Raw genomic sequence first — 17110 nt, 5'->3', positions numbered from 1 at the left:
GAATCTATACATTGCTTTGGGTAGTATGGCCATTTTCACGATATTGATTCTTCCTGTCCATGAGCATGGAATGTTTTTCCATTTGTTTGTGTCCTCTCTGCTTTCTTTGAGCAGTGGTTTGTAGTTCTCCTTGTAGAGGTTCTTCATTTCCCTTGTTAGCTGTATTCCTAGGTATTTTATTCTTTTTGTGACAGTTGTGAATGGGAGTTCATTCATGATTTGGCTCTCTGCTTGTCTGTTGTTGGTGTATAGGAATGCTAGTGATTTTTGCACATTGATTTTGTATCCTGAGACTTTGCTGAAGTTGATTATCAGCTTAAGAAGCTTTTGGGCTGAGATGATAGGGTTTTCTAGATATATAATGGGATCATGTCATCTGCAAACAGGGATAGTGTGACTTCCTCTCTTCCTATCTGAGTACCCTTATTTTTTTTTCCTTGCCTGATTACTCTGGCCAGAACTTCCAATACTGTATTGAATAGGAGTGGTGAGAGAGGGCATCCTTGTCCTGTGCCCGTTTTCAAGGTGAATGCTTCCAGCTTTTGGCTTTTCAGTGTGATACTGGCTGTAAATTTGTCATATATGGCTCTTATTTTGAGGTATTCTTTCAATACCTAGTTTATTGAGAGTTTTTAACATGAAGGATGTTGAATTTTATCGGAAGCCTTTTCTGCATCTGTTGAGATAATCGTGTGGTTTTTGTCTTTATTTCTGTTTATGTAATGAATCACATTTATTGATTCATGTATGTTGAATCAGCCTTGTATCTGGGGATGAAGCCTGCTTGATCATGGTGGAATAAGCTTTTTGATGTGCTACTGGATTCACTTTGCCAGTATTTTGTTGAGGATTATTGCATTGATGTTCATCAAAGATTCTGGCCTGAAGTTTTCTTTTTTTGTTGTATCTCTGCCAGGTTTTGGTATCAGGATGATGCAGACCTCATAGAATGAGTTAGGGAGGAGTGCCTCCTTTTCAATTTTTTGGAATAGTTCCAGTATGTCTCTCCAATTTTAGTAACTATTAAAGACTTATTCTCTGCTGATTAGGTTTTGATTATATTGTTTTATTACTAGAGTAATCTAAAACAGAGAGAAATAATTTTAATTTATTTTTTAATCTTTTATTTTGAGTTCAGGGGTACATGTGCAGGTTTGTTATATAGGTAACCTTGTATCATGGGGGTTTGTTATCATTAATGGGTACTGGGCTTAATACCTGGGTGATGAAATTTTAATTTTTAATGCTTACATTTAAAATAATTTTTAAATTGTAAATTTAAAAATTTTTAATGTAAGAATTTAATTTAACTTTATTATCACAATATTGTTATACAGGTTGAGCATTCCCAATCTGAAAAATTCAAAAGCCAAAATACTCCAAAATCCAAAGCTTTTTGAGCACCAACATGATGCCACATGTAGAAAATTCCAACACTTGACCTCATGTGACAGGCCACAACCAAAACACTTACAAAACTTTGTTTCATGCACAAAATTATAAGAAATATATATAAAATTACCTTTATGCTATGTGTATAACATATATATGAAACATAAATGAATTTCATGTTTAGATTTGGGTCTCATTCTCAAGATATCTTCTTATGTATATGCAAATATTTCAAAATCTGAAGAAATTCAAAATTTGCTTCTGGCTCCCAAGCATTTCAGGTAAAGGATACTCAATCTTATTCCCTGAGATGTGTTTTCAGGGATAAGTTGCATGTTGCAGATTTTATTTTTGTTGGTTCATGTGGACTGTAAAGGAAATCAGTTGAATATAGGATGATGATATACTATTATCTAAACATTTCATTTTCTCCTCTTAGGATCATGCATCTGTAAGTTCTTAGATAAATATTTCTGTTTAATTTTAGTAAGACATTTCTTTCTGGCTGATTCGGTTCTTCCAGTGTTTTAAAACCATACTTTAAATTTGGTAGTCCTCCCGTTTTCACAGTTTCTCTTTCTGTGAGTTCAGTTACCCTTTGTCAACTGCAGTCCGAAATGGAAATTTCCAGAAATAGAGACCACATTCACATAACTTTTACTATGGTATATTTTTATAATTGTTCTATTGTATTATTAGACATTGTTAATCTCTTACTTTCCCTAATTTATAAATTAAACTTTAACATAGGTATATATATATATAGAAAAAAAACATAGGATGCATAGGGTTTAGTACCATGCATAGTTTCGGGCGTCCACTGGGGATCCTGGGACTTATCCCCATGGTTAAGGAAGGACTGTTACATGAATGTATGGTTTTAAAATAGAAATTAAACTAAGATCTCTGTTTCTTCTACACCATGAGGATAGACTAGATTTAGGAAGAGAGAGAGATATGCCATAAGCCTATATATTAATAAATCAAGTCTCATTTGTCATTATCAACCACTTTTAATCTTTATGTAAAATAGTATTCATGTAATACTATTCATGTAATTTCATAATTCTTGTTTGTCAAACACAAATGAATTAATTTCATTTTATCGCCCAAAGCAGGTTATTAGTATCTTTGAAGTTCCCAGTCTTCTACAGTTATTTTCAAAAGATGACTTCAAATATTATAAGTGTTCTTTTTTAAATTGATTCTTCTTAATTTTCGAAAAGGAAGTTTCTAGTATTTTCATACTGCTGATGAAGCAAAGGTTATGGTTTGTTCATTATCTTCTCCTTGATAACTTTATTATTAGGCCTTTAATGAAGCCATTAAATCAACAGTTAGTGGCTCCAAAGTTGGAGGGTGGGGAGAGTTGTAAAAGAGTGTCAGTGAGTGGTCCAAGAGCCTTTCAGTATTTTTATGTTATGTATGAACTTTCATTAGGAATTTTAAAGTCTTGTTTTGTAATAGCATCAATTAGTAAATCTTTATATTTTTCCATTCTCCTAGATTTGTTGTCAGAGTGAGCCTGTAGCTAATAATGAGTATTTCTGGAAAAAAATAATGTAAAACAAACAAACAAAATATATATATGTATATATATCCAGCCAAGAGCAACAACAACAACAAAATCAAGACTGTGATTATACGCTGTAAGGCTGGAAGAATGGAAAGAGAATATGTATATAAGTTTAGTCAAATTAATCATCCTAGCAAATAACATATGTTGCATCTGAAAAATGAAACAAGTGCATATAATACCATGTATTAAAAAGTTTGTTTTTTTCTTATGTCTTATTTATATACACACACACGAGAATCTCTTTTGTCCTATTTAATGCTTATTGATATCTCTAGATAACTTTCTCAAACAGATAGATAGGTTCTAGGAGAGGTCATACTTAACTGCAGTCTGTTAAAAAAAAAAGATAAGAAATAGATCCAGTTTCGTGTAATTTCATGATTTAAGATGTGTGTCAGAGCTATTTTAGTTACATTGTGTGTTGAGTTTCAATTTTTTTGTGACATTCTTAAAATATTGTAATGAGAAATTCTTTTAGATGTAGAGACTGTATATTAGGAATGAATAGTAAGATGTCTTTGTTTTTTCTACAGAATCTTTGTGTTTACCTATTAAGTATTATTACTTAAAAGGAATAGTAAACATTGAGATGATGTGGGTTTTTTACAGTTCTTGAGATATTTTATACACTGTTTTATCATGATGTTCTACTGTGGACTTTAACAATTACATCTGTATTTTCTGTTCAGTACACTATAATTTTATTAAGAAAAATACTTTAATAATTCCAGAATAGACATTCTTTTAAAAATGATCTTAATATGTTGTCATGTGCCTGATTTAAAACGTCCTAAAAATTTTTTTTCAATAAGTCCATTTTTTTCTTGTTTTTTCTCCCCCAGTGGTCATATGCATTAGAAAAACCCAACACTGGCAGCATATTTAATATTGCATGGTCTATTGATGGCACTCAGATTGCTGGAGCCTGTGGAAATGGACATGTTGTTTTTGCACATGTGGTGGAACAACATTGGGAGTGGAAAAATTTTCAAGTAACATTAACTAAAAGAAGGGCCATGCAGGTATGATTATGTTCCAAGGTTAATTAAACCTGCTTCTTTTCATATTGGTTAACTGTACAGAATATGGAATTATCTTCATTAATTATATTTAGTCAAGCTTATAAAAATTCAGTCACATTAGAAATATTTTAACTATTCCATTAGTCACTTTCTCTGACATAAAAACCTTTCACAGATATAGAACCTGAATGCCCAAAGCTACTTCAGTTATGCATTTAGGACAAATATAGTGAAATTGGAAACATTGAGGGAATATGTGGATTCAGTGAGGGAAGGAGAGAAAAAGCTGTAACAAATAGTAGCATGTTGGATTTGACTCCTGGATCTGAATCCAAGGCAGGCCTAATCTGCCAGTTACTGACAGGGTTAATTGTTTTACTTATTTGTAATTGGATGAACTTATTTGACCTGATTTTTTTTAAATTTTATTTTAAGAATTACCTAAGGAGAGTCAAAATGGGAAAATGGTATAGGAAGTTCTTATTGGGAATTAGGAAGTGTAGGGGAAGAAAAATATCTCTACCCATCCTAGGCTCATGACTGAGGTCCCTATAACAAAAGATATGTTAATAAGAAAACAGCATATAAATTGATTTAGTGTAAGTTTTACATGACGCTGGAGCCTTCCTGAGGAAATGCAGACCTGAAGAAACAGTTAAGCCTGTGTGCTTTTATGCTACATTTGATGAAGAGTAGACAGTTGTGGCGATATACAATAGGGCAAAAAAGGTATGATCTAGTGGTAATAAGCTGGGGGAAATTTAGCAAGACCTGTGTGTTTAGATTCTTCTCTGTGTCCCTGTGTCTTCAGAAATAAGGATATAACTTTCCTCTGGGTATAGGGAGGGCACCTCTCACATGAGAGTCTTATGACCTGCTTCAGGAAAAGGTCAGAAAATCCTTTCTAGGTTTTATGACCTGTGTTAGGGAAGAAGAGTAGGGGAAGGTCAGACTGACCTCCTGCTGCTCTTGTTTTATCAAATTCCTTTAGCTTAAAATACTCAGTATGCCATAGTGCCATATTTTGGTATAGTGTATCCTCAGTCCCATCAGAAGAAAATTTTGAAGTGAAATATTTTGTAGATTAGTACAAGAAGGTTGGGATGTGGCAATGGAAGTGGGGAGAAATGTTTTACAGGTCAAAGGACATCAGTGGGAGGGCACAAGTATCCTCATGGCTCATCTTTGTCTCTCCTTCAGAGCCTCTAGCCCAGTGCCTTGCCCTTAATATATTAATAATTAGTTGAAGAAAGGTACAAGGAGAAGATCAAAGTACAATGTGCCAATGCAAATCCTCTGAAAAAGAAGGATTCGACCTTCCTCTTCTTCCTTTTGCCTGTATCAATTGCCTCTATCTTCAGTATTCATAATTCATATTATTACTATAAAAATTTAGGAGCATGGGCAGGTCTATTCAAATATTCTGTTAGCCCACATATCCAGATTTTAAAGTTTGGATAATATTGTCACTAGATTACTAATAATTAGGTATAGTATACTTTTTCTTCATTCTGTTTATTTATTTTAAAATTGTAAAACTTTTTATTTAGATAATTTAAAACACACACAGACTAGTATATTGAATCCCCATGTACTCATCACCTGGCCCCAATAATCACCAATTCATGCTTAAGCCTGCCCAGTCTATGTCCTGTCTACTTTCCTTATTCCCCAAATTCAGACATTGTATTTCATTTATAAATATTTTAGTATATATAACTAAAAGATAAGGACTCTGTTTTAATATAACCACACTAACATTATCATATCATATAATAGTAATAATAATAATTTCTTAACATTATCAAATATCCACAAAGTGTTTAACTGTCCAGTTGTTTCCTATATGCCACAAAACTTTGTTTGAATCAGGATCCAGTTTTACATATTGTAATGGCTGATGTGTCTTTTAAGTCTCTTTTAGTCTGTAGAGTCCCCTTCTATCTCTGTTTCCTGCCCTGCAGTTTGTTTGTTGAAGAACCAAGTTATCTGTCTGGTAGAGTTTCTCAGTCTGGACTGGGCTGATTGTATCTCCATCATGTGATTTGACATGTCCCTCTATCTTCTGTGTTTCCTTTAAGAAGGATTTAGGATCCACATGATGGTTTAATGTATATTTCTTCTAATTAACCTGGGATCTAAACCATTATAATATTCTGTATATGACATAGAATCCATTGTGAGTTCTAATCAACTAATTGGGGTATAATATTATATTTATAGCTAATATAGTAGTGCTAAAATAAGTTTTAGCCTTAATTACAGAAATGCCCCAACATGAGACTATATCTAGAAAGAGGAGTTCTTCTTTCATAATAAAAAGGAATTATCCTAGTGATGAGAAGATTTTTATGTGAAATAAGATGAACCATGGAAATGCTTAAATGGCTTATCTAATCTAAATTATCTTTGTGTTTAAAATAATATTTATAAATAATTTTAAAGTTTTAAACTAGAACATTATTTTGATTTTTTAAAAGAAGTTTTACTTTCTCCATGATTATAAAACATTTGACTGCATTTTTGCTAAGTTAGGCCTATTCACTGTTTCTTTTTAGAATGATTTTATTCACTCATTCAGTGGATATCTATTGAGTGATCCCTACTTGCCAGGCATTGGGCTAAGTAATGAGGAATACAGTAGTGAACAAGACAGATTTGGTCCTTGTTTTTATGGACCCTCTAGATTATTACCTTGAAAATGTTTTTTCATAAATTCAGCTGGAATTGATTTAAAGTGAAAAATGAAGGAAAAAAAGGAAATTTATTGATTCTTGTGAAGTTAAGAGACGGACTGACTTAGAGGCATTATTGGTTCAGAGGCTTAAATAATGCCAAGAGGACTTCATCTCTTTCTCTTCCTCAACTCTTCTTTTCTCTGTAATTGTCTTAGTTTTCAGAAAGGCTCTATTTTGTGGCCTTGGTAGTTCCAGGTTGACATTCTACCAACTTCAAGTTCAGTGGAAAGAGTGCTTTTTTTCCCCTAGTAATTCCAGGAGAAATCTCAGCCTTGGATTTCATATGCTGAGCCTGAGTCAAGTGTATTTAGTCAGGGAGAGGCAGGGGAAAATGAGTCAATCCCATCTAGCCAGTCACTGAGAATAGTGGAAGGAATGGTTTCCTAAAGGAAAATCAATGTATATTTATGAGAAAAGATGTCATTTGATTCTGGGCAGACAAAAAATGATAGATAGATATATGCTATAGTCTATCCTTGAGCTGTTTAGCAGCTATACTGTGTTAGTTACTTATTGCTACATAATGAATAACCGTAGACATAGTGGCTTAAACAGCAACAATTATTATCTCTCATTTTCTGTGAGTCAGGAATCCAGCCATGGCTTAACTGGGTCACCTGTTTCACAGTCTCACAAGGCTGCAAACAAGGTGTTGGCCAGGACTTTAGTTTTATCTGAAGGCTCAACTGGGGAAAGATTTGCTTTCAAGCTCACTGACATGATGGTTGGCAAGATTCAGTTCATCAGTGTCATTTGCACCTGTGGGCCTCAGTTTTTTCTTGACTATTGACTGGAGGTCTCCTTCAGTTCTTTGTATGTGGCCTCTTCATAGGGCAGCTCACAACTTGATGGTTTGCTTTAGCAGAGCAAGCAAGAAGGGCCAGAGAGAGTGCAAGCAAAACATAAGTCACAGTTTTTTATAACCCAAGCTCAGAAGTGACATCTCATCACTTTTGCCATATTCCATTTACTAGAAGCAAGCTATTAGGTCCAAACCACATTAAATGGAGAGATTTGCACAAGGGTTTGAATACCAGGAGGCAGGGATCATTGGGAGTCACCTTACAAGCTTCCTTTATTCATATATATGGATACATATTCAACCTACTCTTATACATATGATTCAGAAATATACTACGTTATCATGCAGCTATTTCATAAGTAATTGAAAACAAACCCATCCCCTTTCTAAAAAAAGATAACCTAGACTCTATGGTTATTGCATCCAGCTCCAACTCTCTGGTTTGGAAAACTATACATAAATATATATTTTGATTCTTCTCCCCTCCCTTCCCACTTTCCATATTCCCAGTTTACAATGGCAAAGGGAAAAGAGGGTGGCTGCAATGAAAACAATTTGGAAAAGGGGAGAAAGGAAAACAGCACACAGTGATTACCCATTTATAGCTAAAATCCAGCTAGTGAGTGTGAAAGGAAAATAAAAATCTTGAGACCCTAAACTCATTATGTCAAAGGGAAAGGATAAGCTTGAGAACTGAGTCATGCAAAACTGTCTCCCATTTTGTTCCTAAGCAGATAGCTGCAAAGATAGAAGAGCACATACCTCTCCAGAGGGCTTCCCTTACAATATGCTCACAAGTAAATTCCCTGTAGGCCCCAAGATCTTTACCCTAAAAGAGAGTTCTGTTGAATTTCACCCTGACAATGTAAATTAACAGCTTATCTTCACAGGTATGGGAGAAAGACAAGACTAGAAGTCATCCCTCTGCTCACCAGAGACAATGCATATTTCACTGCTTCATCTACTCTGTGTTTATCTTATGTAAAAATTCAGATTCACTGCAGGGGGAATACATAGTTGACTACGCCTGTACCTCTTTTCACTTGCAACATGTGGATTCAGTGAGCTGTAATCTAAGCCTTACAAGAATGTGACCATACCCTCCCTCCTCTTTCTTTCTTTCTCTCTTTCTCTTTCTCTCTCTCTTTTTTCCTCCCTCCCTCCCTCCCTCTCTTCCTTCCTTCCTTCCTTCTTTTTTCCCCTCCTGCCCACTTTTTTTCCCTTTAAGTATTGAAGCTCTTCAAACCCTTTTTGGAAAAAGCATGGATCACAGATGTTCCTGTGATTTTGTGTTCCTTTTTCCTGGGCACATCCCCAACCTTGGCAAAATAAACCTATAAATTGATTGAGGCTCGCCTCCAGTCATTTTCTTTGGTTTTACACCAAGAATATCCTGAGAACTCTCTTAGCAACAAAGTAGTTGCTTGGTCAGTTTGTTAACTCTAGTTTGCCTTTCTGGGAAGATCTCTGGACATTTGGGAGGATTCCCTTTCTGAGGGCTGTACTTTTTAACAGCCCACTTTTGTTGCAAGGTGGAGTCACAGGATTTCAGTGAGACTAAACAATCACAATTGTTTTTGTTTGCCCAATTTAGAATTTTACAGTTTCCATAGAGGCTTCTTCGGCTTTTGGTTTATCCGTGTTTCATTAACTCAGAAACCAGAGGTCACAGAGTCATGATTGTTAAATCTACACCTTGACCTGCTGGTGCTGTTTTCCTACAGTAGACTTATTTGCCCTACCATCTCAGTAGCCTGTAGTGAAAAAGTTTCAAGTTTCTTTTTTTTTTTTTTTTTTTTTTTAAGACGGAGTCTCGCTCTGTCGCCCAGGCTGGAGTGCAGTGGCGCAATCTCGGCTCACTGCAAGCTCCGCCTCCCGGGTTCACACCATTCTCCTGCCCTAGCCTCTCCGAGTAGCTGGGACTACAGGTGCCCGCTGCTATGCCCGGCTAATTTTTTTTGTATTTTTAGTAGAGACGGGGTTTCACCGTGGTCTCGATCTCCTGACCTCGTGATCAGCCCGCCTCGGCCTCCCAAAGTGCTGGGATTACAAGCGTGAGCCACCGCGCCTGGCCGTGAAAAAGTTTCTTAATCTCCCTCTTGCCTCCAGGAAGCAGCCCAGTGGATAATTCTTTCCAAAAGAGATCCTTGATGTCTTTGTTAGAAGGAAGTGCCTAGGAGGGAAAGCATGCAGGTACAAAGGGTGAGGCATTTCTAGTGTCCCAAAGTTACCTTTGTTTTTTTCCTGCCACTCTAACTTTAGGATGGGGCATAAATTTGGCTTTTAATAGTCATCAAAGTTCAAAAGTGTCTAATTCTTACAGGACACTTTATGTCTTGTAAAAATAAGAGCTAGTAATAGAGTAATTTTGAAGATGAAATGAGATAATATATGTAAAACAAAAATAAATGATAGCTATTGCTATGATTATGATTATAGCTATGTATAGGATTAAATGAGTGTTTTGCAAATGTGCAGACAGAATGTTTAGACTTATGTCAATCTGAGGAGTCTAAATATTGTGATCATATAGAAGAATTGGTGATGCAAATATCAGGAAATTAATCCTGGAGCTGCCCTGAGTTGAACAGAGTAATAGGTGTATTTTAAAATTCAGCACAGAGGCCGGGCGCGATGACTCACAACTATAATCCCAGCACTTTGGGAGGCCGAGGTGGGTGGATCACAAGGTCAGGAGTTAAGACCAGCCTGGCCAACATAGTGAAACCCCGTCTCTACTAAAAATACAAAAAATTAGCCAGGCATTGTGGCTTGTGCCTGTAGTCCCAGCTACTCAGAAGGCTGAGGTAGGAGAATCGCTTGAACCCTGGAGGCGGAGGTTGCAGTGGGCCGAGATCACGCCACTGCACTCCAGCCTGGGTGACAGAACAAGACTCTGTCTCAAATAAAAAAAAAAAAAATTCAGCACAGAACATTTCTAATGTGGAATTTGCCATAGTTTTGAAACTATAACAGCAATTACTAGAGTGCCTTTAGTTTTGTTATTATGGCTAGGATGCTTTATTCTGTTTTGGTTCAAGTGTACCAGATTCACAAAAAGGGACATTCCTCCATGTGAGGCTTTAGGCAAATATGGATCTTAAGAAATCTATCTATAATTTTAATAATGTTAGAGGCCTATACAATTGTATTTTTAAATGTTGAATTTTCTTAAACCTGTTTGTTTAGGAAAGTTTGCAGGCAGTTTGACTAGATAGCATGTTGCTATAAAGAAACTAACATATAACTTCCCTTTAAAAATTTTATATCATTCTATTAGCTTTAAACTGTTTCTGGAAGATGGCATTTTGGATCTTAAAAAAAAAATCTCTGAGAGCTCAGACTTCTTGTGAAAATGGTGTTAATTCATTCATGGAAGAAAGAGACATACTTTTGGCACCAAAAGATTTAAATATATATATATTTAAATATATATATAAGACTCATCTGGACTCAAAAACAAGATAAAGATCTCTGTGGACCAGAAACAGAACAAAAATGCAGTGTGGAGTCTCAGACCTACTTCAGGTCCAGAAGCAGGCAGGGAAAGGCAGTGAGGAAAGTTGCTCCTGCTGGCTAAGGAAACTGAAAGTATTATACTTGAAGTGAGACAAGGGACTAGATCCAAGTGTCTGTTTGAAATCAGAGCCTGGGGGTCTATGAGGTAGCTCCTTTCTCTCCATCCTGCAAGGAGACCTAAAAAATCTACAGCCACCTGCTACGTGGGGCTTCATATGTGTAGTTGTAGGCCTAAGAAATTTGAAGACACCACCTGCAGTCAGCTGCCTGCTCAATTCCAGAGGGCACCATTCACATAGACCCAGAGTTGTGCAGTACACAACCTGCAGTCATATAGCTGTGGCCTTGCAGACAAAGCTCAGCCATTTCACTAAGAGCATTCTTATTGTAATTAGCAGCTGACTACTGGCCGGGCGCGGTAGCTCATGCCTGTAATCCCAGCACTTTGGGAGGCCAAGGCGGGCAGATCACGAGGTCAGGAGATCGAGGCCATCCTGGCTAACACGGTGAAACCCTGTGTCTACTAAAAATACAAAAAATTTAGCCGGGTGTGGTGGCGGGCGCCTGTAGTCCCAGCTACTCAGGAGGCTGAGGCGGAAGAGTCCCGGCTTGAACCTGGGAGGCGGAGGTTGCAGTGAGCCGCATATCACGCCATTGCACTCCTGCCCAGGAGACAGTGCGAGACTCCATCTTAAAACAGACAAACAAAAAACAACACCTGACTACTGAGAGCAGTGTTTTTCCTCCAGCCTTCTCAAGTAGAGGTGTTTTTCTTTGATGCGCCGCGTATCACTGGATCTGGTTAGATGTCTTCCTTACTCCTGCTGATTCTAGACCACTACAACCTCCTCCTCCCTAAAAAACTCTTGCTCTTTTGAAACACTTGTCATCAGACTACTCCCCTCTTTACAGTCATTCCTCCTACTTCTTGAAGAGGTGAGCAAAAATATTCGTGTCTTTTTCTTCGTCACTAGTTCTGGAATTGTTTTAAGTTCTTTTTAAACGGTCAGAAAGATAAGAACTATTTTCATTTTAACATTACCATAGTAACATTCACATTTCCCTAGTCTTTTCCTAACGTCTTTCTATAGTAACAGATCACATTTCTCCAATTATTTTCTAAATATATTTTTCTAGTTGGTTTGTTTTTATCAGGAAATAAAGCCCCACATTGCATTTAATTCGTCTCTTAAGTCTTTTTAAATCTGAAACAACTTCTTATTATTTATTTACTTACAATTTATTTGTTAAAGGAACCAGGTTATTCTGTTGAATTTCCCACATTCTGTATTTGACTGATTCCATCTTTGTGGTATGATTACATTTATTTATTTATTTTTATTTACTTATTTATGTATTTATTTTTTCAAGACATGCCCTCACTTTATCACCCAGGCTGGAGTGCAGTGGCACAGTCACGGCTCATGGTAGTCTGGACTTCCCAAGCTCAAATGATCCTCCCACTTCAGCCTCCCGAGTTGCTGGGACCACAGGCGTCTGCCACCATGCCTAGCTAATTTTTTTTGTTTGTTTTTTGTAGAGACAGGGTCTCATCTTGTTGCCTGGGCTGGTTTCGAACTCTGCCCACCTCAGCCACCTAAAGTGCTAGGAATAAAGACATAAGCCACCACGCCCAGCCTTGATTACAATTAATATGTTCATTTATCCTGTGTTTCCTCTGGACTGGTTATTGGGTTTAGAGCCTTAGGTGATGCTGTGCACTTCCTGTTGCATCACATCAGGAGGCGCATATGTCTGCTTGTCTCTCTTTTACTGATATTAAGATTTGATCAGTGTGTTCAGGTATTATAAATCTGATTCATCTATCATATAGTTTCACACTGGGTTTTGTACCTTAATGTTTTTAGCTGCCATTAATGATAGTTGTTTAGATCTATTTTTCACTGGGGGTTGTGAAATAGTAACATTGTAATTCTGTCATTCCTTCCACATTTATTAGCTAGAATTCTCCTATAAAAGACTTTGTTTGCCTCCTCAACCATTAGGTTACCCTGTGGGGAGTGGTAACAAATGCTGGATTATTTTCCTGTTTGCCAGTTTTCAAGTAATAAGTTGGTTTCCTAGCATGCCCAGTAAATTTCTTTTTTCTTGTCATTGATGTTATCATGATAAACTTGTAGATTTTAACATTTTCTGTATGTTTCAACCCATCGTGGTTATTTTCTTTAATGCTCAAATTGTCTCATCTTTGGCCAGTTGGCTCCTATGTTCTTTTGACTGATTTCAATAGCTTCCTTGCTTTCTGGTGTGACAAGATGTTTCAGGCTTCTTTTGTACATTTCCCATCTAGACTTGGAATCAACCATTTTTCCATGAAGGCCTTGCTCCTTTTGGAGGGAAATGTTATTTATAGACCACAATCAGATCTGTAAATAACGTGTGTTCATTGCTACTGATTTGATCATTACTTCTAGACAAAAATTTTTTTTCGTTTTTCTTTTTACTTGAGTCTACACTGGGAAGAAATGTTTTTGTTTTTGACCGATAAAAATACATCACGAGTTTATGCTGAGGTTTCTGATTTAAATTTGAGATTATAGAGTTTTACTCTTGATTTTTTAAGAGCAACTCTCTCTGACCAGAAAATTTTGGTTCCTAAAAACATTATATCCCAAAATATAGTTTGAAAATAACAATATTATTATTCTAATAATATGTTACTGAATACTGTTTAAGATTTCTTGTTTTTTTTTAAATGTGAGCAAATCCATATATCTTCATATTCTTCCCTTTCTTAGATAAAAGGTATCATACTATACACGCTGTTCTGCATCTTGCATTTTTTTTTTTTTTTTTTTTGAGATGTAGTCTCGCTTTGTCGCCCAGGCTGGAGTGCAGTGGGGCGATCTCAGCTCACTGCAAGCTCCACCTCCCGGGTTCATGCCATTCTCCTGCCTCAGCCTCCCGAGTAGCTGGGACTACAGGGGCCTGCCACCACACCCGGCTAATTTTTTGTATTTTTAGTAGAGACAGGGTTTCACCGTGTTAGCCAGGATGGTCTCGATCTGACCTTGTGATCCGCCTGCCTTGGCCTCCCAAAGTGCTAGGATGACAGGCGTGAGCCACCACACCTGGCGCATTTTTTCACTTTACTACATCTCATGGGCATCTATAGATCTTCCTTATTCCTTTTTATAGCTGTATAATATTCCCCTGTGTGACTATATCATAGTTTATACAACCTGTCCCTTATCAATAGACGTTTAGGCTATTTCCAGTCTTTTGCTATTACTAATAGTGCTGTAGTGATAGTCTGTGCATATGTTATTTTATAGTTTTGCTTATAGAACTCTAGAAATGAGATTGCTGGGTCAATATTTTGGTGGAGATGGGAGTTAGAGAGCAGATAGTAAAAAAACATAACATACCTGTTTATTCTGTTTGTGCTGCTGTAACAAAATACCATAATCTGGGTAGCTTATAAAAAACAGAAGTTTATTTCTCACAGTTTTGGAAGCTGGGAGTCCAAGATCAAGGTGCCAGCAGATTTAGTGTCTGGCAAGGGCCCACTTTCTAATTCATATATGGTGCCTTCTTGCTGTGTCCATGCTTGGTGGAATGGGCAAGGCAGCTCTCTGGGTCCTCTTTTATAAGAGCACCAATCCCATTCATAAGGGCTCACAACCTTCCAAAGGCTCCACCTGCTAATACTGTCATATTGGTGATTAGGTTTCAAAATATGAATTTTTAAGACACAAACATTTAGATCATGGCAGTGCCTCGTAGGCATAAGTACTTCTTTGAAGTACTTATAAGAAGTTTGATTTACCTTCCTATTTTTCTTTCCATACTTTTCATTGTTCATTAATATTATAATTATCACATTATATTTAGAAAAATGGTAACGTTTTTGAGGAGAACTTAAAGCAATACTAATTTCTAAGTATAATTACTTTTTTTTGCCTATATTTTTCTCCTTTTAACTATACTGCCATTCCCATTCTGATATTGACCAGAGATTAGGTAAATTTAACTTGCTCAACATTTTTCTTAATTTCTTGCAATTTGTTCATCAACTTCAAGATTTTTTTCCAATACTGCCAAATATTAAAATCCTTGCAAAATAGTCTGTTACAAACTTTATGATAAATCTGACTGTCATAAGCAAATCTGTCTTTGTTAGTTGCTGCTTGGCTTTTTTAGACACTGTCTTTGTGTTTTTGCATATGGAAATACCTTTCCCCACTCCCTGCAGCTTGGCTTCTTCACCATGCAATTGGTTTGTTTACCAATACCTCCTACCCCACTTTTGATTTTTAAAGCAATTGTGTCTCTTCTTTTAGAATGTATATTTTAAAGTAAAATCTAACACCAAAAAGAGATATTCTTACCGTTTTGGGCAGAAATCACGTAGAATCTTTCCAACTTCAATATGCCACCCTCCTTTGACTATATCTCAGTGTTGGAATATTTTTTATATCACTCCATTGCTACATCATTAAGTTTGGCTTGCAAGTTAGAAATCTCTGTAGGTCTTTTTCTTCTTATTTCTAAGAGATTTTCTGTATCTATACTTTGTCAGTTGGTTTTTTACTATTAGGTATGCTATCTTATGCCTAGTTTCTATTAAATTCTTTTTTATATGATTAGGTAATCAGTAGTGCATTTAATTTTTTGTGTTTCAAAATCTTGCTAACTTATCTAAATAAAATTTGGATATGTTATAATGTTTATTGGTATTTTATTTTTCTTTGTTTAGGTTCGTAATGTTCTTAATGATGCAGTGGATTTACTGGAATTCCGTGATAGAGTCATTAAAGCATCTTTCAACTATGCACACTTAGTTGTTTCAACGTCTCTTCAATGTTACGTGTTCTCGTAAGCATCTTGCATTTCTTAAAAATTCAGGGTTTTGTCTGTCTGTGCTGAGGAGTTTATTTTCAGGATTTCACATCAGTGTGGTTTGGTTTAAGCTTAACTTTCTCAAAACCTCAGCTATCCTGAACTTCAAACCAGGAAGTGAGAGAAAGTGAACTTACAGCAGTGAAAATAGATCTAACGAGGTTTGTACATCAACAGTTAATAGACAAGCGAGGCGCAATGGCTCATGCTTGTAACCCCAGCACTTTTGGAGACCAAAGCAGGAGGATTGCTTGAGAGCAGAGGCTTGAGACCAGCATAAGCAACACAGTGAGACCCCATCTCTAGAAAACATTTTTTGAATTAGCTGGGTGTGGAGGTGCGCACCTGTGGTCCTAGCTTCTCAGGAGGCTGGGACTAGAGGATTGCTTGAGCCCAGGAGGTCTAGGGTGCAGTGAGCTGTGATCCTACCACTGCACTCCAGCCTGGATGACAGAGTGAGACCCTGTCTCAAATAATAAATAATGGCTTTATTAAACAGTTGGCTTACAAAATTCTTGAAAATTTAAAAACTAGTACAGGCTGGCTCTAGCATACTACCAGTTAATTCCTCAACTATCCAGAAAACTCACATAACCACTATAATACTTTCAAGAATTAGAAATAGTTAAGGATTTTTTAAAAATTTTGTCCTTATATTTATAACATTATGTAGTTATAGTTTAGTCATTGAATATAAAATTGAGGATGGAGACTGTATGTGTCTCATTCACCACTGTATGCCTAGCACCTAGCACAGTGCCCAACATGTTGTGGGTACCTAATAAATACTTTTGAATGAATAAATGAATTAAAATATGTAAAGTATAGCATCATCTTGGTATCCAAGTCTAGTAGTACACAACACAAAGGTATTTAACTTAATTAACAACTGCTACAACTATATATTTTAAAATTCCCACTCATTATGTGTAAACCGGCTACTAATCAGAATCTGCAGTTTGGGACGAATAGCCAAATCTGGAGTAATGAACTAGAAGAAACAGAGGCAAGTGGATAAAGAAATAAGCAATTTAATTTTATGTGAGTTTTTTTTTTTTTTCCCTTACATGAGAGTGAAAGAGGAACAGTAAGAATTTGGGAAGATTCAAAAAAGATACTAAGTTAAGCAGTTGAGATGTGGGGAAGGGATTATAGAATGTGAGAAAATCATATAATCACTTTAATGTAGATAGAT

General features: G+C 36.3%; 1 protein-coding gene across 1 annotated transcript in view; it reads left to right on the top strand.

Moving 5' to 3' along the window:
- The window catches only part of IFT80 (intraflagellar transport 80), a 153525-nt gene that overhangs the window by 82565 nt on the left and 53850 nt on the right, over window positions 1-17110 (top strand). The window contains exons 9-10 of the mRNA XM_030822766.1: window positions 3814-3993; window positions 15773-15891. Of these exons, the coding sequence (XP_030678626.1) occupies window positions 3814-3993; window positions 15773-15891 (299 nt within the window). The remainder of the gene's footprint in view (window positions 1-3813; window positions 3994-15772; window positions 15892-17110) is intronic.

Source organism: Nomascus leucogenys, chromosome 11, assembly GCF_006542625.1.
Source record: "Nomascus leucogenys isolate Asia chromosome 11, Asia_NLE_v1, whole genome shotgun sequence".
Taxonomy (NCBI): domain Eukaryota; kingdom Metazoa; phylum Chordata; class Mammalia; order Primates; family Hylobatidae; genus Nomascus; species Nomascus leucogenys.
Note: the sequence above shows the minus strand (reverse complement) of the source record. Positions and strands in the feature narration are given on the sequence as shown.